Source organism: Stenella coeruleoalba, assembly GCF_951394435.1.
Source record: "Stenella coeruleoalba genome assembly, chromosome: 15".
NCBI classification, from domain to species: domain Eukaryota; kingdom Metazoa; phylum Chordata; class Mammalia; order Artiodactyla; family Delphinidae; genus Stenella; species Stenella coeruleoalba.
The window spans coordinates 40,807,824-40,832,345 of NC_137161.1; the positions used below are offsets into that span (position 1 = coordinate 40,807,824).

Sequence of the window (24,522 nt, forward strand, 5' to 3'; positions counted from 1 at the left end):
TAAATCAGTGGTACTCAACCTCAGCAGAAACACCTTTCGAATTAAAAGTATATAAATACTCAAACTTAACCTGGGAGATTTAAATTTAGTAGGTCTGGTTTGCGGCCTGGTTAAATTCATAAAGAGCCTCCCCAAGTGATTCTGACCAAAGCCAGCATCGGGAAGCACTGCAACTGTTTTCCAGTCTCCATGACTTTGTTCACCATTTTCCCTCCATGGCCAGTATCTGTTTTTCTTGCTTTCTCCTTAAATACCATCCTATCTTTCAATACCAGCCCTAGTTTTGTTTTACCTCCTTCATGAGGTCTTCCTTGATCCATCCAGATAGATGTAATTATTTTGTCTGTACTGCAGTCACAGTATAACTTTCACTAGATTATTTGTTTAATGCCTTACAACCTCTAGACAGCACACTTCTTGAAGGCAAAGCTCCTACTATTTTATAATACAGAAACCACTCAGTAAAGGTCATTGGCTGTTGAGATTTTTTTTGTAAAGAACTTTGAAGTTCTTAAGTGATTGATAATCATGAGTTATTTTTTTTTTGCTAATTTAATCAATAGTCCAAAAGCATAAAGTACAGTAGTTTCAATTCCAACACTATGCTAAATTAAGATTTGCTAATCATGCTAAGTAGGAGAAAGGAATTAGAATTGTAAGTGCCACTACTGTTTTCAGGGGCAGATGAGCTAATCTTAAAGTGAATTCAGTGGTGGATTGGTTCCTTTTTAACACCCACACTTCAGGTGCTTTAAAGCACGTGGGTCTCTTTGGACTCCTCATGAAAACTGTCATGTTGGCATGTACCTATAAAATGTGCTTTACTCAGAAAATGGGGTTAGTAAAGCAGAGTTTTTTACTAGTTCTTTTGGCACAGGGGAATACTTTTAATAAATAGGCCTCACTGAAAGAACACAGTGTTGTTTTTAATAGGGAACGAGAGTGTAAGTGCAGTGATTTAATGCAGTTACAAGTGCCTGCATCCAAAAGCAATTTTTGATTTTTGTCAAACGTTCAGCAGGGGAGTGATTTTTCCCTCATTTTTTTTGTAGCTTCCCCATTGTATTCTTGTTAAATGTATAAGCTGCATATTCAGGATTGAATTTTTTTTTCCTACATTTTTCTTTGTTAGTACCTGATCAGTAAAAATTGTGAACATTTAGCTTAGGATAGATGTATATGTATCCGTAATTAATTTAGTGTCCCTTAAGGTGGAGATTTGTGTTTTGTCATTTATTGAAAGTATATATATATTTCAGCAAAGTATTTGGATTTCATAGCAAGCCTAGGTAAAAGAATAAACTTTTACCCTCTCAGTGCTTTCTCTATTTGCTAAATTTGCTTTCTCTATTTGCTTTCTCTATTTGCTAATAAAACATATTTCTGATTTACCCCAGGTAAAATAATTAAAATGCATGTATCAGAACACATAAAATTTTCTGTGCTCATGAAAGGTATACTAACTGGAAAATAGTCTTGGCTTTTGACTTTTTATAAACTCACAGGTGTATAGGGACTTTACGGAACCATCCAGCCCTTTCCCTGACTTCTGGCAGAGCTTGTAGCTAAACTACTCAAAACCTGTGGAAGCAAAGTCAAACTTCCTTCAGAAAATGTTCCCTGTATCCAGTGTTAATCACATTTTCTTTGCTAAGTTATCCCTAGAAAACAACTATCCTTAACAGGAAATCAAAAGAGAAAGTATTGAGAAACATTTGAAGATGGCAAATGAATAAATGAGGTTTCATAGGCAGTTGGAGATATTTGTTAGCAGAGTAGTAGAAGCAGCGATATGTAACAAACCACTGGGAACACATGGCTCACTCTGCTTGACCATAATAGTAGTAACTTGTATTTTGTTGAACATTGTACAGTTTCCAAGCACATTGTCTCATTTAATCCTCACAACAACCCTGTGAGGTGGGTGGTATTAATAGCCCCATTGTATACATAAGGAAACTAAGCTAGGGAGAGTAAATGGTTTGTTTTCACATACCTAGTAAGTGGTAAATCTGGGATATCAGATCCTCTGATGCCAACTCGTACTACCAAAAAGCTATTTTAAAAAATATTAATTTTTCAAAAACCACCTTAAAGTATCAACCAGGACAACAGCAGCAGTGTACAAAGACTGGAAGGTCACAAAACCACTTCTGAAGTTTTCTGTAAGAGTATTCCAAAAGACTGTTAGGATATTCGTTTATGCATGAAACGCTGAACCCTTAAGTAAAATGATACACAAGCTCAAGATATTGCTATTTTTTTTATTTGTAGCCAACATTTATTTTTATGCCTAGAAAAATACAGGGGGGTACTTAGGACTAATGTGCTGGGCAGTTTGCTACTTTAGTGATAGTAACATAATCCCGAAAAAGCAAGCACAATTATTTTGTCCTTTCTTTTGTTTTATTCAGCAATAAGACCACAATTTTTCATATTTAAGGAAGTATGAAAAATTTGTCGAGTTTTAAAAGCTGAATACATGTAGCGTTGGATCAAGGCACATACAAGACTGGCCAAAGGGCGTACAATGCACTTTGGTTTTTTGTTGGGAAAAAAAAAAATCATGGCAACAGAAAAGTGATGAGGTTTTTAAACAAGTAATAGCTCACAATTCAGTAGGAAGCTGGAAAGAAATGTTACATTACAAGTTAATTATGTAATATCTGGAAAACTGTGACAGTAATGGGCAGTATTCTTGATCATTGTGAACGTAAATTGAACGTTTATGTACAGTGTTAAAATGTTTCACATAAACCGGATCTAAGTTTAATTTCTAGTATTCATTTTTCTTTTAAATTCTCATTTAAAGTACTACTTTCTCTTCATTGCTGAGGGGAATTGCTTATGGTTATGCTACCTTTTTAATGTGTGTAAGTTTTTTTTGACATCCTTTATGATAAAAACATCATAAACATGAACAATTGTGTCTTTAGAGTTGACTTTTCAAAAATCAGGATGGTATAGGCAAAACCAGAATGCAATTCTGAGATTTGTGTTCATTACGCTATGCGAGTCTATGTTTTCATGTTTTCCTAAGTACAGATTTCCCCCTAACCTGGAAGCACGCTTACAGTATTGTTTTTGTGAAGTCCTTTATTCTCAAAGCTTTGTTAACAATGGCATTAACGACAGCAGACTTCACACTCCTTTTATGCCAGCTGATGGATTCAGTTCAGAAGATATGTTTACTTTCTTAAGGATATCTAATTTGCTTAGGGTAAAAATGGAGTTATGCAGCAAGTCTGATATTGCCCATTACTTCACATATTTTGATTATTCAATACCACTGGAATACAAATTTAATAATTGGAACATTATTTCATAACTACCTTTTGAAATTTAATTTTTCTCATTCAGCCAGTTTTTTTTTTTTACATTAATACCAAAGTGAAAAATGGCCTGTGCTTATACTACAACGATCTCATGTGAATGCAGTTCTGATTGTTCAACACAGCAAGAAAATTCACTTTCACAGTCAACAAGTCATCTTACTCAGTAGAACACAAAGTAAATGATTTATAACTTCAATATTTGCAAGGAAAATACAGTACAAATTACTAAAAAGTACTAAAATATAGAATTGTGTTCAGGCTTCTCCACTACATCAATCGCAGCAGTAACCTGAAATTTGAAACTTTTAATAAAAAGTTCATAAATATAAATTATATGGCAAATGTACAGTACATTGCTTTTCTCAGTCTCTTTTTCCAGTGTTTTACAGTAGAACAGGGTTCCTACCATCACCTCCCTTAGGTTTAAAAAAACCGAAACACGGTATGCTGCGAGTCCTCCAGCATCATGAGTGTGAGTGATCTGAGTCTGGAATACCACTGTCTCTGTAGCTTCGGTTACTACTACTTTCACTGTGATTGTTTTTGTACAGATTCATTCCGTTAGGAGGAAATATGGTGTGTATTACAAATTCCTCCTTTGACATGGGTTCATTGCTTATCGGTAACATCTGAAAAGAAGTCTCCCTGATTTCCAGGATGGAGTTGTCCTTCTTGGTGCCAGCTTCCGCATAGTCATCCTTTCTTCTCTTCCCTTTGCTGTACGCACAGTTCCTTGAGAAGAGTGATCCATTCCTATGAACATACCAGCACACTAAAGCGAGAAGGGCGATGGTCACCAGGGCCACAGCCCCACCAATGATGGCAGCCAATGGTAAATTGGGGTTTTTGTAAGGTTCTTTCTCTTGCTCTCGATTAAGGGTGGTTGTAGGGTTGTACATTCGAAGGGGTGCGGTTTCAGTCTCAATACAAACAGGAGTTTCATCAAATAGGTAGAGGTTACTGGTTTCCATGGGAACCATGCAGACTCGATAGGGTGAATCAGGCTCCAGGGCTGTGACCAAGTATTCACTGCGTTCTCCTGTTACAATTGTTTCCGTTATAGATCCAAACGCTGGGCTGTGACCCAGTTTGAGCCAGCTGAGTCTTAAAGCAGTCATAGGTAGGACAAGTTTCCAAGAGATATGAATTGTGTCGGAGGTGACAGCTTTCACAGTAATGATAATTGTTTTTCTTGCTGGATTCCCCGTGGTTCGCTGATCCTTAGTGAGTTTGGGGTTCTTCATGTCTGGTTGTTTGGTCACTGGAGCTGGCCACTGTCCTTGAGCAGGATGCACTGTGTTGGGTGTTGCAGTGGTTGTCTGAATGGTGCTTACAACTGTGCTGTCCTTACAATCAAACAGTTCCACATTGAGGTCCTTGATAGCCATTCCCCGAACCTTTTCGGGGGCTTGGCACATGAGTCCACGCACATTGACCTTCACAGGTAGTGATTGTAACCAGTCACGCACCCATTTCATCTTGCACCCACAATACCACGGATTGTTGCGAAGAATCAATTGGGTTATGTTGTCCAAATCATCAAAGATACCCTGAGGTAAATTACTTAGGTTGTTATTGGACATATCAAGTCGATACAGCTGCCTTAGATAAGAAAAAGCATTTGGGGGCACCCGATTGATATGGTTATCTTGAAGATAAAGCTTCCTCAGGTTTGTGCCTGGGAGGTTTACTGGTGCAGCAGTCAGGGAATTCCGTACCAGTGACAGTTCCGTTAAGTTGACTAGGTTGAAGAAAACTTTATCACCTAAACCGTGGTTGTTCAGCAGGTTTCCATCCAAAACCAGGCGTTTTAGGCTAGTGAGACCTTGAAGAGATGGTGATGAGATGGTGGATATGCGATTATCATCCAAGCGGAGTTCTTCTATAGTCCTGGGCAAACCCCAGGGGATTGTGCTAAGATGATTACGGGACAGGAAAAGCAGCCGGAGATAGTTACTGTCTCGGAATGCCCCCTCTTCAATGCTAACAGCTGAGACGGAGTTATCATCTAAATGTAATTCTTCCAGATAGGGGATTTTTGAAAGTGAATCATAAGTGATAGTCCTTATATTATTTTCTTGCAGATGTAACTCTTTTACGTACTTTGGTAGGTTGGTAGGAAATTCATCTAAACTGTTGTGATATAGGTATATTCTTTCTACTTTCAGCAAGTTTTTCAAATCTGAAGGAATCCCAGCATTATTTATTTGGTTGTTCTGAAGGTAGAGAGTTGTAGCATCCTCTGGTATTCCTGTTGGAATGGATGTCAGAAAGCGATCATTACAGTAAATGAAACCGGCATCACAGCGGCACACAGATGGACAGGATTTAGCCATAACTGATAGTGGTGCCACCTGGAGGAACAGCCCAATTTTAGCCCCGATGAGGAAGATGCTCCAGGCTGGGCTGATCATGGTCAGCAGTGTTGAGGTCTTTATACAAGGTAGTTTCAGAGCCCTAAAATGGAGTGAGTTAAAAAAAAAAGACAGAAAACCATTAGGCCAGCGTATTTAAAATGGTATTTGAAATAGATATGGAAACTGCAACATCTATAATCACTTTTATTAGTTAATTTTTTTTTTTTGGCATGCTTAGGTTTTATTGCTAGCTAACAACGAACACAATCACATAATCTTTTTACTTTAAATGTTTCTGGTATTAAGTATTATGTCCCAAATCTATCTGACTTTGAAATGTTAAATATAATTAGTTTTATTGAATATTCTAAAGCATTTTCATAATACTTTATATCAGTTTAGTAGCCAGTCATTGACCAAGCTAGTCAGATTTCTAATTTTTTCTTAATATTCATAATGAATTGACACATATGAATATGATTTGTTATATTTAAAGATAATAATGTTACTGTTCTTAACGAAAATTTTATATCTGCTTTCTATTACGTAGACTGCACAACTGTAGAATTTGTAGTCAAAAAAATCTATTCTCTTACTATTCAGGAATAGTTACAAATCTCTTGAGATCCTGAATCCCAGTAAAGCCAAGTGTTTGCTTTGATTATTAATGTTATTTTTCTTTGATTATTAATATTAAACGTGAGATAGGTATTTCTAGCAAGAAAATCAGAAGGAATCTTTTTCATTTACTTTAGGGAAGGAAAGATATACAGCTAATACATCTAGCTAATCTAAGTGGCAAATTCCATTTCATGTTAAGCTAGCTCTTTCTTTCTCCCATTTTATTGTATGTTTTGTACTACATGGTTTAATGGCTTTATGAACATTTTTCATTACATTCTATCTCATAACATGTTTTCACAATGCATTTATCTTTCTTCAAGTTCTAATCTAAAATATTATTCAACATTCTCCATGGCTGGAGAATTATAGATTTGTACTGATCTATTGTGTGATATAATTTCTTCAGCACCTTTAGGTATTAATTAGCCTTTATAATTTCAGGCATGAAAATAAAAGACTTTAATATTTTTCCTACCTTATTGAACGATGTGGGTAAATTTTGCGTGAGTGAAAATCCAATGCGCATATATTATTTTCCTGGTGAGGGGCTGGGACTTATAAACTCTTGTTTAGTCCTTGGAAATATTCTTCACTGTTTATTCAAGTAATCCTATGCCGCACACACCTCCAGATCAGGCTTGCTGTTGTCAATGAACATTCCAGCTGCGGTTCAGCATGGTGGGCAAGCTTATTAAAGTGGGGACCACAAACAATTCAGTTTCCTGTTACTATGTAGAACACATGGTTTCCTATGTTTTTTTTTTTCCCTTTCTTATAGAGTTTCTGTGTGAAGGTTCCTTTTGTGTAGCTTAATTCCCTTAGTGGAAACTGCTCTCTTTGAAATTCTTATTGGCTCTTCTGTGCAATGTGGTCAGAGATAGTAACTTCAGATCCTCATGAAGAAAGCCATTCATGATGCTAAGACCTGTATAGTAATAGGTTTTCAGGCAGTTACCCCCCACCTTTATTCCCATCCAGAATTATCCAAGTATAAACTTTGTACAGTAGCTACATCCTGAGGTGTGATTACCTGCTGTGAAATAGCTATTTCCAGCTTTTGCTTCTTGCTGCTTTCTCAGAATAGCTGGTGCAGTCACAGGTTATGAAAGAACAGGTATTCTTTCAAGAGGTAAAAAAAAACTTAATTCAAATATTCTTCATGGGGAAAAAAAAAGGAAGCATACTAGATTTCCTTTATGTTTCTGTTCCTTGAAATACACTGGGTCTGAGCATCTCCTGTGAAAGTAAAATGTTTTAATGAACTATTAACAATGAACATTAACACACTAGAGAAATTTCCTAGAAATTTAACTTCACTTCTTTCTTTAAGCAACACATCTTTCGTCATAGTAGTTGTTGCAAAGGGATAAGATGACCTCTTTGTCTTTTACTTCCCATTTATATAAATAAAGTGGAAGCCAAAGTTGAGATTGTCACCAAATAGATAATTTCTATTGTTAACTGACTGTTCAACAAATCAGAAGCAAAGCTTCATTCAAGAGGCAGTAAGCCCCTTCCATGGATTTTGAATTCAGGTCAGACCAGTCTTTAAAAATTCACTTTTAAGTCTTAGATAGAAAATAATAAAATGTTTAAAAAGAAAACAAGTACACATCAAAGAGGTGAACAAAGACATAACAAGGATTTTTGACAGAAATGCCATGGTAACATTTTAGACATTTCTGAACATAGTTTTACAAAGCCATACAATCTACAATTTAAAGAGTTGAAAAGGGTTTGCTTTAGAAGCAAATCTTTTGATTTGCCCAGTGCCCTGTTTAATTCTTCCTGCAGGCCTCAATTTTCCCAATTGCAGAATGTGGACACTATGACCTTCCTCCTTAGAGGTGTTTTTAAGGGCTAGTTGATGATCTTGAAACTCAAGTTACTCAGGTATTGTTGGCCAAAAGGCAGCACAGAAGTTCAAGTCATAGTATTTTTTTCAGGAGAATACAATTTTTAGCAAACTGAACTTGAGAAACTGTATTTGGGACAGAAAGGAAGCTATTTCAATGTCTCTTTGTAATGACCGTTAGGAAAGCATATCAAAAGCTGACAAGGCATTTCTCTCTAGGTTCAGACAGCAACATGCCAATCTCCAATGACTGTCTTTTTCACTTCTGAAAGGGCTTAAGGCTTTACCAAAGAGACTCAAGATTTTAATGATGACTGCTTTGTTCATTATCTAATATGCATGACAGTTTTTGGGGGTGGACAGGGGAGGTGGGTAGGATCAGTATCTGTTATGCAAAGTCACCCACTCAGGGGCTTTCTATACAAGTAGGGTTCATTAAGGTATCATGGAAATATTTGACCCTGAAAGTAAAAGCAATTTGCTTCTCCCCCAGTAATTACCTAGCATCCAACAAGGATAGCATCTGTTCCAGAATTCAAACACTACTGAAAGTGAATGTTAAATAAGGCCAAAATTTGTGTTTCTGGTTCTCTTTGAAAGTTTGATTTCTTTTAGTTTGTCACCAGATATCAACACTAATAGACTGCATTAACAGAAGAAAACTGAAAAAAAATTACAGATACATTTAATTTATTATTTAGGCAACTTGAAATCAAAATAGCAGTTAGCAGATGGATAAAGTAGTCTCTAGTGAATATTGCAAAGTGCCCACAAAGGAAAGTTTAAGTGATTTATTGTTTAATGTGAGGTTTTACAGTGATGCCTTTAGGGTTTTGCTCATTATTGTTGAATTTCAGTGGAGTATTTTCTTGAAAACTGTTACACTTTCTTGGTATGTGAAAATGGAAAAGCAAGCTGTGAAGTTATAATTACAATTTTACTTTAAAAAGTATCTTCTGTAAATGTTTTCTAAGCTTGAAAATTATTCAACATATAAAGTAATTGGGTAAATTTAAGAAAAAATTTAAAGCAATTTAAAAAACAGTTACTTTTGTTGAACTGCATTAAAAACTAATCAAAACCATTATAAAAATCACAGGTGAGAACCTGCTTAAAATGTTGCCAATAGCTGGCCATTTCTCATACACCAGGACATACTCTAAAGTTGAAAAGATTAATCTGACGAATGGGAATTTAAAAATCGTCGGTCAGCCTAGAGTATGTGCAAGGGGATGATCATAATGATAACCAGAGCTAAAGCTTGTAGCTGAGCTGTAAGTATTTCACCAATTCAAGCTCCAAGAATATGTATTGATTTTCACATTTTTAGCCCAGAGAAAGAAAAAATATTCTAAATTGGTGTGAAAAGAAGGAAGATTAATTTGTTTATTTTTCTGTTTTACATTTGTGAAACTGCTTCCTCTGCTCTATTTGATATGCAAACTCACATTGCCATTAATACAATAGTGGTAATAATGTGGGATTAACAGAAAGCCTGAAATCTCATTAAATTCTTGGAAAATGCCATTCTTTTCTCCCCAGACTGCGTTAAAACAAAAGGCAAAAATATAAAGCATGTTTCTCTGGAGAGAAGGATACTCTTTGAAAAATGAAGCTTCCTTCACAAGTTCTTACTCCCTTTACTTAAGCTCAAACAGTTCAATGCATGCTTGATTGTGTTTTATATCTTATATTTTATATCTTCTCCTGACTTTTTATATTTAAAACCTATAGTGCTACAGAGTTTTGTTTTATTTTGCATATTAGAGGCCGTAATGGTCTCTCCATCTAAAATAGGTGATCCTGCCCCCATGCTTACACTTCCCTCTTTCCGAGCTGGCTCTACATATTCACGCACATAAAGACATTGTAGTTGAATGTGACTGATGAAAAGAAAAATGATCCCCACTGGCATGGACACTGTGGCCTGGTTTCCACAACATTGACTTCAGAGCCTTTATGTCTGCATAGGCTTGAAAGAGGCATTACTTCTGAACAAAAAGGAATCGATCTTTTAGAAAAATATTGTTAATGGGGTAACTTGGGGGGAAACATAAATGGAGCCCTGGTTATTTAAAGGAATGTTTAAAATTTTTTTTAAATTGTATCATTGCTTCAGTATATAGCATGTAGAACTGTAGCAAAAAGAAGAAAAACATAATCGCCTCACTGGTAAATCAGATTTTTAATATGGATTTTCCTATTCAGTTTATCTTTATAAATAAAAATTGTGGATTTTTAAAAATGCATTTATAATGTAATCACATCTGCAAGAAGCCTCCAATTGATTTCCATGATATACTTAAAAGAATGTGAATAGATAAAGATGCTATCATTTTGAGATAGTTTAAGAAAACTAACATAATTGAAGAAGTTGTATCTGAATAGAAAACTGGTATTTAAATAAAGTCAAGAACTTGAGGTAATCTACATGTTTATATGAGTCCTTCTTTGCTACTACAATATTTTGGAGGTGGGAATGTTTGAGATGACAAGGTATTTCTCATGCTTTGAACACCTAGATTAAGATTATATGTTGATAGTGCTAACTTCCTAAATCCTTTATTTGCTCCCTTTGATTTAAATGGACTTTGATTTGAAATCATTGCTCATTTAAAAAAAATCTTAAATCGAGTATAGAGTTTTGAGTTTTCGTTTCTTTTTAATGCTTTGCCTCACATCAGGTTCTCTTAACTCTCTGGGAAACTTTTAAAAATATTAAATCTAAAAATAGAAAGGCATGTAGAACTCTTAATCGAAGTTAATTGCATTATTATTTTGAGTAAAACCTTGAGATTGAAGAAAACGTATGCTTACTCAAATTTATCCAAGTCTGTGAATATTTCTAGGTAAACTGGAATTTATACAATCATAATTTGGAGTATTAGGAAAGTAATTTATTCATGAAGGTTTAAATTGCTGCTAGAAAGCTCAACAAAATGATCAACCTATGAATGCTAAGTCTTTGTAATGACAAATGATATTTCAAATAAACTACGTGGATGGTTAAACTGAAAAACTGGAGTACATCAGGTTAGTTGATAGTGACAGCAAAATGCTTTCTAAGCAGCCTGTCTGGTAGTTAAATTTTCCACGATCATCAGATTTCAGGAAAGTTCCAATTCTTTTGTTTAATGCCAGGCAAGCAGAAGGACCTCTAACTCTCCTCTTGAGAGTCATGAAGTCTGAAGGGTTTGCTGAGAGGCAGAGAAGCAAGTGTGCCTTTCCTTACGTAGTTTTATCCAGACTATTTTCTGGCCTGTAAGGTTTGTTTCATTTATGCAAATAGGGGATGAAAGTTCCAAAGCAAAGTATTTTTACTTTCTCCTTTTATGTTACTGGTTCTTTCCCCCAATAGGTTTGTGATAAATGAATCTAATTCTGCTTCATTTGTTTTGGCTTATAAAGTTAAACTGAGCATCCTTAAAACAAAAAGGCAAACTGGGATGTTATCTTTCATCATATTGAAGGCTGCTTCCTTTATGATATTAAGCCAGACTAAATGAGTTAGAAAACCATGGCTTATAAGAATGAATAAGATATTAATTTAGAGGTTGGTAAAGGTGAGCAGTAGAGAGCTTGGGGCAGGGGACAAGCTTTAAGTTTGCATTGACTTTTAAGCAATTGCAAATAAAACTATGCTTATCTTTGTTAAACCACATTTTCCCACTGCAAACTTGAAATGCCTTTTTCAGTGTTGTTAGTACAATTTGGTTGATATGCTTTAAATTTCTAATACTCAAGTTTCCATACTCTAGTAGAACAAATATTTGGGTCTACTGTGTGCCAAGCACTGGGCTGGATGATAACATCCATAATCATAAAAAACACCTTGTTTTTTTCATGTCAGAGTTGAGTATTGTTGATTTAAACCAAATGAAGAGGAAGAAAATCATCAACACATAAACTGATCAATCCACAGTCCAGTGGCACACTTTGAAAATGGTGTTTAACCAAATGTGGTCTCTGGGTTTTCTTTTCAAAGTTGCCACGGTAACTTGTGCACGTGAAAAGTGAAAGAATAAAGAACAAAAGCTGTCATTGTCTCATCAAGAGAGAGCAATTTCTCCTTTCTCTCATTTAAGCAGACTAATACCTGGAGAGAGCTTTTTATACATTCCTGACACTTGATTTGGGGGCTAGGAAAAGAGATTATGCATATGTTAAACAAATGAAACTTTAGCTGCTGCTTAGATTACATTTCGTTCTTTTTTACTTAAAATCTGTTTTCTCTGGTGTTCTTGTCAACAGACAAGTCAAAGTCCTGAAACCTGCTGTCCTATGCAATATAAACATGGCTTTCAGACTGTTTTTTAGTGTGATGGTTTACCAAATTTCGCGATGTTGATCTGCATTCTGAAACTGGCAAATGCTTTCTGAAATGTATATTCCTATTTCGGTTCTTCAGCGGCAGAAGGCTTTTTCCAGAAGACATTTATTTACAAACCATCTCCTGGATGGAAATTTGTTTGTTGACTTGTGATAAGTTTTTGAAATGGTGGAATGTTAGAAAGAGTCGAGAAAAGGCCCTTTTAATGCTCTGAAGAGAAAAAGGCACTTTGGAGAATTAATACTGCTTAGAGATTTACTGTAGAGTTTTTGCCCACTGGGGGGTGGTACACTCTACCAGAACACTGCTTTCAGAAGCCCTAAGTCAGATGTTGGCTGCTGCCAGCCAGTTTTCCTCTGGTTTAATTACAACAAAGCCTCCCGTTGAGAAGAACAGTAAAGGCCTCTGGGGCAAAAGGTGGGGGTAGGAGGCAAGGGGGACTGAGGAGAAAAGGAGGGAAGAAGTTACAGGCTTTGAAAAATTTACTGAATCTTATTTCCCTCGTTGACTTCATTTATAGTGGTCTTCATTTGACTGTCAACAATTATTTATAATGCTATTAAAATAAACTGGTTGAATAAAAGAATATTTAAGGGGGTTTAATCAAAATTTTTAAGTTAGTCTTGGATCTTGGCATTAAACACATTCTTTGTTATGTAGCCCACCCACCTTAAAAATAGGGGGAAAAGTTAAGATCCACTGAAATGGCAGTTTTAAACCAATTTTTTTTTCTAATGACCAGATTTAATTTAATGTTGGTATGAACATTTGGCATATCTAGAATAAAAGCATAAAGAAGCATTCATATGACATTAATACAAGGCAAGTTCTCTGCTACTGATTTTTGTAGGGTTTAAAATTGTTCAAAATAATTCAGAAAGAAGAGGAAGCCCTAGTGTGTGTGGCCAAGAAAAGCAGAGACAAATCTCTCTGCAGTGCACTTGCATGTTTAAAGATGAAAATTGTATTTTTCATCTGGAGACACTGAGTGTTCATTAGGGTCTTGTGTCCCTAGGCAGGAGGTGCTGAATGTAATTGGAGTTTCTATTTGATTGGGCAATATAGTCTAGAGAAGAAACTGGGGTAAAGATAATTAATAGCTTGCTAACAAAGTCTGACAGCCACAAGATTTCAACCAAATTTATTTCACACCGCTTCATTTAGCTCTGAAAAAGTTTCGATGGAATTGGAGGCTCCTTAATTAACACTTGAAAGCAAAAGAAACATACCTTCTATTTTACTGCCACATTCAGTTATGACAAATTTTCTTACTGTTTTTCTTCTTTTTGTAAAAACTTTACTTGCTGCCCAGTTATATATTCCACAAACGTTAATGTTTAGGAAGTGTTTAATTGGGCATTTTGAACCTAACCATAATTGAGTTAAAATGGGGGGGGGGGGAATGAAAAGCTCAATTAATAACTGATAGTATTATACAGCCTAATTAATAACTGATAGTATTATACACAATATTAATGAATTCATTATGTTTATTCATTCAATAATATCTTTTCTGATCCTTGGACTAGATATATTTTTGGCAGTGCTCTATTTAAAAAAGAAATTAGACGTGCTTTTCCTACTTAAAATACATGCAATCATGTTTTTGTAACGCTGTTTTTTATTTCAGGCTAATATACGTATGTATTTGTGTATGTGTGTGTATATGTTGTGTATACACACACATATATCTGCCAACTAAGTGGCATATCTCTGATTTAATCTTCTTATAGATTAAAACCTGGCATATTATCATTAATATTGGTAGTAGCGGTAATATTAATATTTTGTAGTACTTTTAAAAGGTTCATTTCTTTCTTTACTCATTTCAAGAGAGATGGGTATCTGTCATATGTCACCTTGGGGCAGACATAAGTGGTCCTATCTGAAAACAGACAAATTCATTCTTTATGTTTATGCTGGTCAGGATATTCCTATGTTGTCGGGGATAAATGAAAGGCATTGCTACAGCTGAAGCACTTTTCTAGTGGCTTTATTCATGTTGTTTCCTGCTATAACGAAGGAACATATGTGTGCATTTTAGAGCAGATAGATTTATTAAGAAAATTTAAAATAGTTAATTGTTAAAACCATTGGAGAATTTGGTCCCATGATTGGCAATATCAAGGCTTTTAAAAAATCTTTTAAATTCTCAATAAATAAATAACAATCAAACCCCCAGATATTGAGAAAATGTAGGCCTGTTGTACTTTTTACCTCTATGCAACCATTTTCTTTCAGATCTAATTCACTGAAAAAAAATTTTCTTGAGAAGATACATTTAACTACTTTTGGAAAGCTTTGTTGTATAAAAATATTTCTTTCAATATAAGATTTTCCCATTATAAGTTGCAAGTGAATGGATACTCTGCATATCCCACTTGATGAGGGCTCTACTCATTTTTTACCCCCTGCCACACTGAAATCCCTGCATACATCAGGCTTAACTTCCAGGCTGAGCTTTGTTAGTTTTTCTGAGTAGACTTTGCCAATTACTATGCTAGTCACATACTACATTTGCCCAAGCAATGGATTTTTGGCGTTCTTCTGGAGAGGGGATATGGTTTGTAAGAGAGTCTCCCCCTCCTCGGAGTTGAGTTCACTAGTTGAGATTTGCAAGCCTGAAATGCTTGAAGCAGCTCTGGCAGGATAGCAGTGCAAGCTTTAAAATCTAGGTGTAGCTGTTAATCCTTCCAGAGGCACATAAGTCTCCAGGAGTAGCTGGGCTAGCTGTGAGCAAGATGTATGCTTTTCATGTACTGCGTACTTATGGGCTGAGGGATTATTGATTTTCTTTCACAGTTGTAAAAGCAGCAATTGGTGATCATACCACACGTACAGTACACACCAAGTTAGCAAGACCTTTCGCTTTCCTCTCTGTGAAAAAATCTGCCTCGTACTCTTTAACATCTAACATTTAACTTTCCAACTTAATGTTTTCTATAAGGCTCTTTTCAAATAGCAATGACACGAGACAGAAAATAGCCATTTATCATTAGTTTTTTTTTAATGAAAGAAAGGTTTCAAGAAACTTCTTGCATTTGGCTGTAACAGTCCAATTTTTCCTTGCTGGCTTGCACGCACATACATTGCTCGTCCTGGTGACAGAGCAAACGTTCGTATTTGGATGCCTCATGATACCAAGTCATTTCTTTCTAGAGAGTAAAACCAAGCAAACTTTCTGGGACAATCATAAGGAAAAACATGGGAAACACTTACCGGGAAGGCGAGAAAAAGCAATCCCATATGTTCTGCCGCTCTAGCTGTAATTCCACTGCCTGGGAATTGGAGTAATAACCCTCCCCCTCTGCCCAGCTCGGCGTCCAGTCCACACAAAGCCAATGGCAGCTGCAGGCTGAGCTGGTCCTGTTCAGATCACGCCTCCACTGAGGAGCGAGCAAGGGACAGCATTCCAGTTTACTGCACAGCCCACCTCCAAGTCTGAAGTTAAAGCTTCACCTCGCAGTGGTTGAAGAAGGGGGTGATGTCATAGATGGGCAGGACTTCGCCAAGCTCTCGTTCAGTGAGGTAACTGGGTGATCAGACAGATGAGCTTTGCCATCGCTAGAGGGAGTGAGAGCAGCCAGAATGAGGCGCTCAGCCTGCCGAGGCCAGGATGCCATTCAGTTGGTAGGCAGCCCTTTGGAATCGCAACCTTTTCTGAAGTTTACTACAACAGGGGAGTGGTAGGAAGCTTATAAAAAATACAAGACGGTTAGAAGGCTATTTATAAGATTACAATAGAAAGACACTGGTTCTTTTTATTTTTAAGCCATCTGTATTAAAAAGAAGTTAAGCAAAATCATATTATTTTCATTTTTGACTAGTTACAATAATGTTATAATTGTGAAGGCTAGTAACCCCAGCAGTGAATATTTATTTGAGAAATGAACAGAAAGCAGCTTCAAATAAATAACTGATTTATTTAAGGGAAGGGAACAGGAATGCCAAAAGGTTAAAAAAAAAAAAAGGTAACCAGTTCTTTTTCCTGGAGGTAATAAGTTATTGTTTTATATGTATTTATTTTAAGAAGTGAAAGTATTTTTCATATACTCCCACTATTTGTCCATCTTCTTTAGAACCTAGTAGATAGTAGGTTTTTTGTATTTAAGGCATCCTCCCTAAAACAAAAAGGTTTTGAAAAATTAAATAGAGTATTTTCCTTTCTGATACGTTTTTGCTCTGAACATGAGTTGAGATACAAACATCTTAAGAAGAAAGAAACTGTTCAGGGGTAGTTTTGCTTGTATTTAAGTTATTGTATTTTAATTTATGTATATGAATAAACACTGGACAGTGGAAGACATAGACATTTATAGTGTCTGTGTCTAATCAGCAGAATTATAGACTTTATTTTCAATTATGATTTTCATAGACTGGTTTCTGCTATTCGGTCAACAAATGCTTTAGGCTCATAAGTTTTCCACTAAGTGCGTTTCACTTTTTAATATTATTGGGAAGAATTTTGCTTTTATATTTACCTGGAGGGCAATTTCCTTAAACTAATGTTATTTGTTTTATTCTTAGAGGTTCACAGCATTCTCCTTCCTACTTTTAAAAAGTTTCTGAGTGTTTCTGAAGGAGGCCAGCTAATTGTCTTTCCCAGGAGTATTTGATTATGGTCTCTTCATTAGCTTCATTTAGTTTATCTATTTACATGTTTCTCTGATAGCAGTTTGACCTGAGTTCCTCTCCAAGAATGAATGATATCACAGTAGAAGGTGAACTCTTGATAAGAGGTATACTGACCCCTATTGTTCTATGATTGCACTTTTATTGGCCTCTGAGGGTGGACCCATTAAATACAGGAGTTTTAGAATTCTAATGTCTGTTGAAAAGCCAACTTCTTAGAAATGTTAGGTAGCAAAAGTTGAACTGAGATGCAGCTGCTGGAGTTTTGGAGGAAAGGGAGGTGGGACGAACAGATAATCTCTCAGTTAAAGGGTGGATTTTCTTCCTGTTACTGCAAAATAAACACATGGATTAAATTGTTTTATGAAAGCATTCTTTCTAGAAGCTATTTTCAGTTGGGAGTTGATTATATTTAAAAAGAACTTTTTGCCTGGCCAAATTCCTATGGGCTTATATCAATATTTAATCAGTTTTGTCTCCATTCAGGCAGACCTTAAACAGAAAAGAAAGATAAATGGACAATTTTGGTTATCAGTATCTAAAAGAAGGTATATTGGCCTGGGAGTTAGGAGTTCTGAGGTTTCCATTCCCTAGCCTGCCATGACTTCATATTATCTGCTCTGGGGTTTGGTTTCACCACATGGCAAATAAAGGCAGCAGGAACTTACCGAATGCCAATTATGTATTGTTGCTTTCTTTCTTTCTTTTTTTTTTTTAAGTTGTGGATTAAAATATAGAAGAAGGCAAGAGATTATGAAAAATGTGATCTGTACTAGAGGTGCTAACTTTGGAGGCAAACTCTTGAGATAGCTCCTATCAGCCCACCCTGTCCAAAAATATATACTCTTTTGCTGCTTCCGTTTGTTTTTGTTTTTGTTCTTGTTTTTACTTCTTCCTCTTATCAACTGTCTGAAATTCTGCCAGTTGGAGGCGAACTTATAATAATATGTACATTTTTTTGCAATAAAATGGACCGCCTCTGAAAAGTTTGAGTTACCCTGAGTTAATTCAGATTGCTTTCCTCCTTTGTTACCTAAGGGAGATTACCTACAATAAGGGGATGGCTGTCCTGGTAGGAGGGGAAGGAAGGCAGACAGTTTTCAGTGAGAAGCCCTTTAGGCTGTGATAGGAATGGGGGCCCTGATTCTTACAGCAGAGAGAACTCAGCTCTTAGTGGAGGAACCCACCTGTGTAGACTAATGTTTAAGAGCATGTTCTTCACAGTCTAGCATACCTGGGCTCCATCTTGGCTTTGCCACATGACTATAGACAAATTACTAAATATTTCTGAAATTGTTAGCTCAGTACCTGACTCATAGTAAGTACCAAAGGAATGGTAACTGCCTCTATTAAGATGAGGGCATCTGAGCATTTGAAAAAAGGAGACATTAAGAAGTGGTAAAAGAATGCACAAAGGGAGGTCAGAGAGGACCAATGACAGATTTTTTCACACTCTTGTTGTTCAATAGCCAGGAAATGAGGGAGGAGGTAGGCAAATAGGATATTTTCTTGTTTAATTTTTTTTTTCTGTTGTCTTCATGCATTTCATGGTCCCATGTTCTCAGGATTTAGAACTTAGTTGAGTTCTAGTAGATGTTTTAGATTCAAAAGACATTTGTCATTTTTTTTGCATTTTGCTCTGTTTTGTGGGCTAGCCTGTGAATCTAACACTGTACATGAGAAAATGCATTTCAGAGGGTAAAGAAGTGGCCGGAAAATGAACTCCACTAGCATATTCCAATTTTAAAATTCTAAGACCATCTAAACTGGCCATATCGAAGAACTTTGTGTTTTTCTGTTTTTGTGAGAGGGTAAGAGATGTTCCCTGATGGAGGACAGGGTAGGTTGGATTTGGAATCAGGTTTCCCGGGCTTTACTATTTACTTGTGTATCCAAGTGAAAACAACAACCACCACTAAACCTCTTTTATAAACAACTCCCAGCTGAAATGGAACAATTTAAATGAGGTCTTCCAACCTGCCTAAACTTAAGCTTCCTCATTCACTCATTCATTGTACACAAATTTGTTAAAACTTCCCTGTAAAAGAAGCTGGTAGGACCAGATGACCCCCAGACCACCTCCAACTATGATATTGGAAATTTAATCTTAGAAAGTATTAAAGTTCTCTTAGGTTTTAGAAAGACACATCCTTGATGATTTTTCTTCCCCTCACCACTCTTCCTGAGAATAAAGTCTTCAAAGTTGTCTGATAAACAAACCAACCAACAAAATCAGCTCAGGCTTTTGGTATATTAAATGCCTTGGGCTTATTATCAGTTGAGAATTTTTTGGTTGCAAGTGATTGAAAGCTCAAGCCTTACTATCTGATCAACAATTGGAAATCTGTTAGTTCATGTAACTGAGAAGTTCAAATGTATGGTCTGGCTGGCTTCAGGTAAAGCTTAATACAGTGGCTTAAAGTATGTCAACAAAGAAGTTTCTCTCTGGCTCTGGGTTTTCCAGTGTTGGCAAAGGAGTGTTGGCAGTCTCCTTAGATCATGTACAATGGATCCTTGGCAGCTCCAGGCTTTTCCCTTAGGCAGTGACAGTTCCATGTATCACATTCCCACATTGCAGTGTTCAGGGGAAGAGAGGTCACCTCCAGAAGCTCCTACACATGCACAGATGTATGATTCACTCTTTCTCATTTGTTTAATCTTGATCACATGCTCATTCCTGAACCTATTGCAGGAAGATGGGGAGATACATTGGTGAGCTTAAGCCCCCTGTAAGAGCTGTAGGTAGGGTCAACCCCATTCAGACACACGGCTGAGAGTGGAGGCCAGGGTATGATCTGAAGGAAAATTGGACACTGTTAGTTTGAGAAGGAAGGAACGGATGCTGGAGATTAGCTCATTTTTAGAGGATTTGGCATGCTGAAACTTGGGCATGTTTTATAAATTTATAAACTTGAAGCTGCTCTTTTTATTTTCTTTCTTTTTTTTTTTTAAGCCAAAGTTTTGTTTAAATTGCCAAAACATCTTTAAAAGATTTTTGTATTTGTGGACCCTCTCAAGTCTTGCCTAGTTTTTTCTGTCAACAGGTAGTGATGCAAGTTAGGGCACATCAATACTACATCTTAACGTGAACCTCTGGGATGTTAATAAAATATATAGAGAGTACATATTCAGCTATCTGTAATTCTGTGAAGTCAGGCCAGATGCTTAATGCACCAGTTAGAAACTGTACCACATCTTTCTGGACAATTCCAAAGGGTGTTGGAGAGATAATTAGATTATAGCAGGTCATGGATGCCTTAGAATACTGAATGGTTTTAAAAATGCTATATTAAACTGCTCTTCTGTTCTGATATTTGCCTTTTATTAGTCAACACTTAAAATGTACCTAAAAATAATCACATATCCCTTTTAAGTATATTTCCAAAACATACTGCAGTGGAGTGAGATCTGTCATTACAGGACTTGAGACAGAAATCAAAGAGAAAAAATCAGGTGGTTATTTCCCTGCCTGCTTGTCTGCCCACCCTCTGATACACCCTTATTTTCCCCAGCATCCAAGTTAGACTCTTTTTACACTTTCAGGATTGGGATAAAGATGATTTTTTAAAAACTGAGAAAAAAGCACCCCTTTGGCCTCCCAGGAAAGAGAGGAGAAATTGTGGTTCAGAACAGGGTTAGTACCTGGCCACAACTGATGGGCTGAGACAGCTGGCTAGTGCAAAATGGAAAGCCTGCTGATCCCTACTTTCTAACCTTTTCTCTGCTTTCATGTCTGGCCATGCAGATGATGCATGATCCAACTCCAGCTGATGTAGGCTGTGTCCTTGACCCCTTCCCACTCCCTAATGCCCTGTCACCCTTCTCACTTTGTTTTAAAATGCAAAAAGAGACTTTTAAAATGGACCTTGGAAAAAGCAAACTTAGAGCAAGCAGAGAGTGAATTCTCCCTCTGATAGATACTCTGTGTGTGGCCCTGGGAAAAGAACTTCAGTTCTCTGAGCCTCAGTTCTCTCATTTATGAAGATGGAGACATGGGACCCACTTCGTTTTGCTATTATGAACTTCAGTAAAGTGGTGCATTGTAAGAGCTCATTAAATCTGAGAAAGCACTTACCAAGACAAAGCTAAAACTTGTAGATAGTTGCTTTTTATCTTCATAGTGATGAGTAGGGCCAGGATCATTTCAAAAGGCACAATCCACTAATGTTAAATTAAGCTATGTGTTTTAACAGTTTATCTTTGGAAATGAAACAATTTGAGAAACGCTTCTGCTTACTGTCCTGGATGCTCAGACCTTGAGATAACAGTATCTAAGGCTTGTTCTGAGACTTAATTACAAATCAAAGGACAAATTCCTTATTCTTGAAAATGATTAGTATAAAGCATAGCTTTGGAGGAATGGCTTACAGTTATTAAGAGCAGATCAATATATGTCTGATCATTGAGATATGTATTTACTAGATATCATACAAGTGGATTGCTCCAAAGCCACGTGATTCTATCTACATAGCTTGCTGTTAATCTCAGCCAAAGCTGTCGTCACTTGCAAACCATCTTATTGTTTCACTGTTTCTGGAGTATTGGTGCTAATTTTAGGTACACAAATAGACTTTCTGAGAGGAAGATTTCCTGAAATTGTTGTCAGATTTATCTTATTTCCAAACCAGCTCTGTATTCTCCTTGTATTTGAGATTACCTCTTTTAGGATTGCTATTTCAGTGCAGTCCAGATTACTTAGGTACATTAACATGTTTAATGTTGAAAGAAACATGTTTAAAGTAGAATCAAAAACTGTTTTATGGGCTTCCCTGGTGGCGCAGTGGTTGGGGGTCCGCCTGCAGATGCAGGGGACATGGGTTCGTGCCTGGTCCGGGAGGATCCCACGTGCTGTGGAGCGGCTGGGCCCGTGAGCCATGGCCGCTGAGCCTGCGCGTCCGGAGCCTGTGTTCCCCAATGGGAGAGGCCACAACAGTGAGAGGCCCGATTACGGCAAAAAAAAAAAAAAAAAAAAACTGTTTTATATTATATCTGCTTATAAATGACTATGGAAACTGTCCCTCATTGGTACTTCTGGGAGAAGCAGATGTACTAAAATTAGTACTTTTCCCTTAAAAACTGGCATGTATTGATTATCATCTGCAAGATTTTTTAAGGGATAAAGTATTATCGATTGATTAGATTTGGACTAAGCGAATGTTTCACAATACCATCTAGTCCAAATAAAAATAGTTAAAAATTATCATGGGAAATTCTTTAAAATATAAATCTATTTAAATTTCCTGACCGTGATTTATGACAAATATGTTATAGATAGATTAAAGTATGTCTGTAGTCCCCTCTGCTTCACTTCCTTCATATTCTAAGTGATTAACTGTAAATTTGGGGAATTTAAAAGCATTTTATAATTCTTTCATTAGTTAAACTTTTGTTCCTTTTGTTTGATATTTAAAATGTATTAGTGCTACAAATTTACAAATACTTCACTAGGTTTCATATGTGTGTTTAAAAATTAAGATCTAGACTTGACAAGTTTTATTAAAAGTGCACAAATATTGCCAATATTTATTTATGTTTTAATGAGCTTTTATTCTTAATAATTTGTTTTTTTAAATGAGGATAGAATTGAAATATGATTAACAAAGTGTTACTTTTAAAAATGAGTAATTTTTGTTTGGGAGGAAGCTTTTTGGTAGTTTAAATCTCATGTTTACATAGAAGCAATACAGAAACTATTTGAGTCACTTCCCAAGCAGCTCCTCTTTGTTTCCTTTGCTAGCCCAGGGAACAGACTTGTCTCTCTGAAGTCCTCCCCTGCTTCCCTGGGGCAAGTCAGAAATAAGCTTATCAGATCACATCTTATTGACAAAGAGCAAAGCTTATTGGCTGACAAAAGAAGGGAAAAGAACAAGTAAAATGTAAATGACAGAGGTTTGTTGTCAAAAAATCCTAGGTTAACATTGTTTTTTAAATAAATTTTTTGGAAGTAGGGTTTACATCTTTTTATATTTGCTTGATTTTTACTTTAGAATTTTAAGTGCAGTAAAAGCTAAGAGTTTTATCTATATTTTGTAAACTGTAATTAAGTTATCAATATTATCATCATTATTGTTGTTGGCATTGCTGTTATTACTTGTTCCTTGTAAGCAAATCTTTCTATCTTATCTTTGAAAGAAGTTAGAGAAAATTATGTTGCATCTTATGTGTTTCCAGTGTAGTTTTCTAAAAGAAAGTAAACATGACTTTCAGATAGAAAGTAGACGTAGCTTTCTGGCAGGAAGTAGAAATATTATAAATATTGAAATAAATTATTATAAATGTTAAGTAATTATAAAGATGTTTTATATCATATTTATATCCTATATTCTTGACCAAACAAAAATAATCTTAAGGAACTTTTAAATCATATTTATTTCTTCTCTTCTTGACCGAACAAAATAAAATATTACCATCTCCATTCTAATGCAGCTGATAATTTAATAATTGCATAGCAGGTGCAGGAACTTGTTCTGGGTACTCTGAAGATGATATTAAGGTATGTGCTATAAGTCTGGTCATGTTGACTCATTCACTGTTTTCCAAAGACTCTCTAACCAACCTTCTAAAGTTGCTCTATCCACTAATACATAGATTATAGGTGGGCCAAAACCATCTCATGACAGCTAGGTACTGGCTCCTAAGCAATCCCAAAGAACAAAGAAACCTGACCTTAGTCCATGGTTGAGAAGGTCAGGAGCAATTTAAGCAGTGTACTCTGGGCTACAAAACTGTATTTGAAATGAGACTTACAGCAGTTAAAGAGGGAAAGTTTTTGAAGAGACATTAAGGAAAGAACCAAAGCTGCTAAAATAGCAACAATTTGAGAGGAAGAGAGAGCCACAGTAGGTGGATTTTGAAGTCTTTACCAGTTACTATGGTGGTAAGTGCAAGCAAGGAAGACAGAAGAAATTGAGAACATTCACAATGCATGTTCCCTTCATCCATCCTTGTCATGAATTTTGGGGAAGAATAGAAGAGGTTGCTGAATTACAGAGGCCAGTAAGGAAGAAAAGAGAAGTTCATAGATTTGAGCAAAGTAACAGTATCAATGTAATGAGACTAGTATTCCAATAATGGTGATATTAATGAAAAGACTGGTGGAAAGCTAAGTGTAGACCAAAATCCTAAAATTTGATGGCAGAGGAGGGGAAAGGTAGTCAAAAATGGAGATTCGTTACTAATTTGGGCTTTTAAGGACTATGACCTGAGTCTTCTCGTACCATTCTTAGGCCCTTCCAGGAAACAGTGTTGAGGTTTTCCAAAAGCTTTTCGTCGTAAGTTTACAATAGAGTCCGTGGGATTCCCGAGTTATTGTCTGTTCTGCATCCAGGAATGTAATCCCTGGACGAGGAAGGGTCTTCTCTGTATGGAAAGGAAACCATCTACTTTAGG

The 24,522-nt window shown here is 36.2% G+C and overlaps 2 protein-coding genes across 4 annotated transcripts in view; one reads left to right on the plus strand and one right to left on the minus strand.

Moving 5' to 3' along the window:
* MACROD2 (mono-ADP ribosylhydrolase 2) overlaps positions 1-24,522 on the plus strand; it is a gene marked incomplete at its 3' end in the record, with an annotated part of 1,984,281 nt that overhangs the window by 318,291 nt on the left and 1,641,468 nt on the right.
* Positions 1,903-16,555, minus strand: FLRT3 (fibronectin leucine rich transmembrane protein 3). Of its 3 annotated transcripts, none has more exons than XM_079943659.1 (3): positions 15,721-16,555; positions 7,347-7,552; positions 1,903-5,792 (listed from the first exon to the last, which is right to left on the minus strand). In XM_079943659.1, the coding sequence occupies exon 3, from the start codon at positions 5,747-5,749 to the stop codon at positions 3,800-3,802; it is 1,950 nt and encodes a 649-aa protein (XP_079799785.1). In that variant the 5' UTR covers positions 5,750-5,792; positions 7,347-7,552; positions 15,721-16,555; the 3' UTR covers positions 1,903-3,799. The 3 variants fall into 3 exon arrangements, with proteins under 3 accessions (XP_079799785.1, XP_079799784.1, XP_079799786.1); XM_079943658.1 differs by having other exon boundaries at positions 6,792-7,552; XM_079943660.1 differs by lacking the exon at positions 7,347-7,552 and having other exon boundaries at positions 15,721-15,935.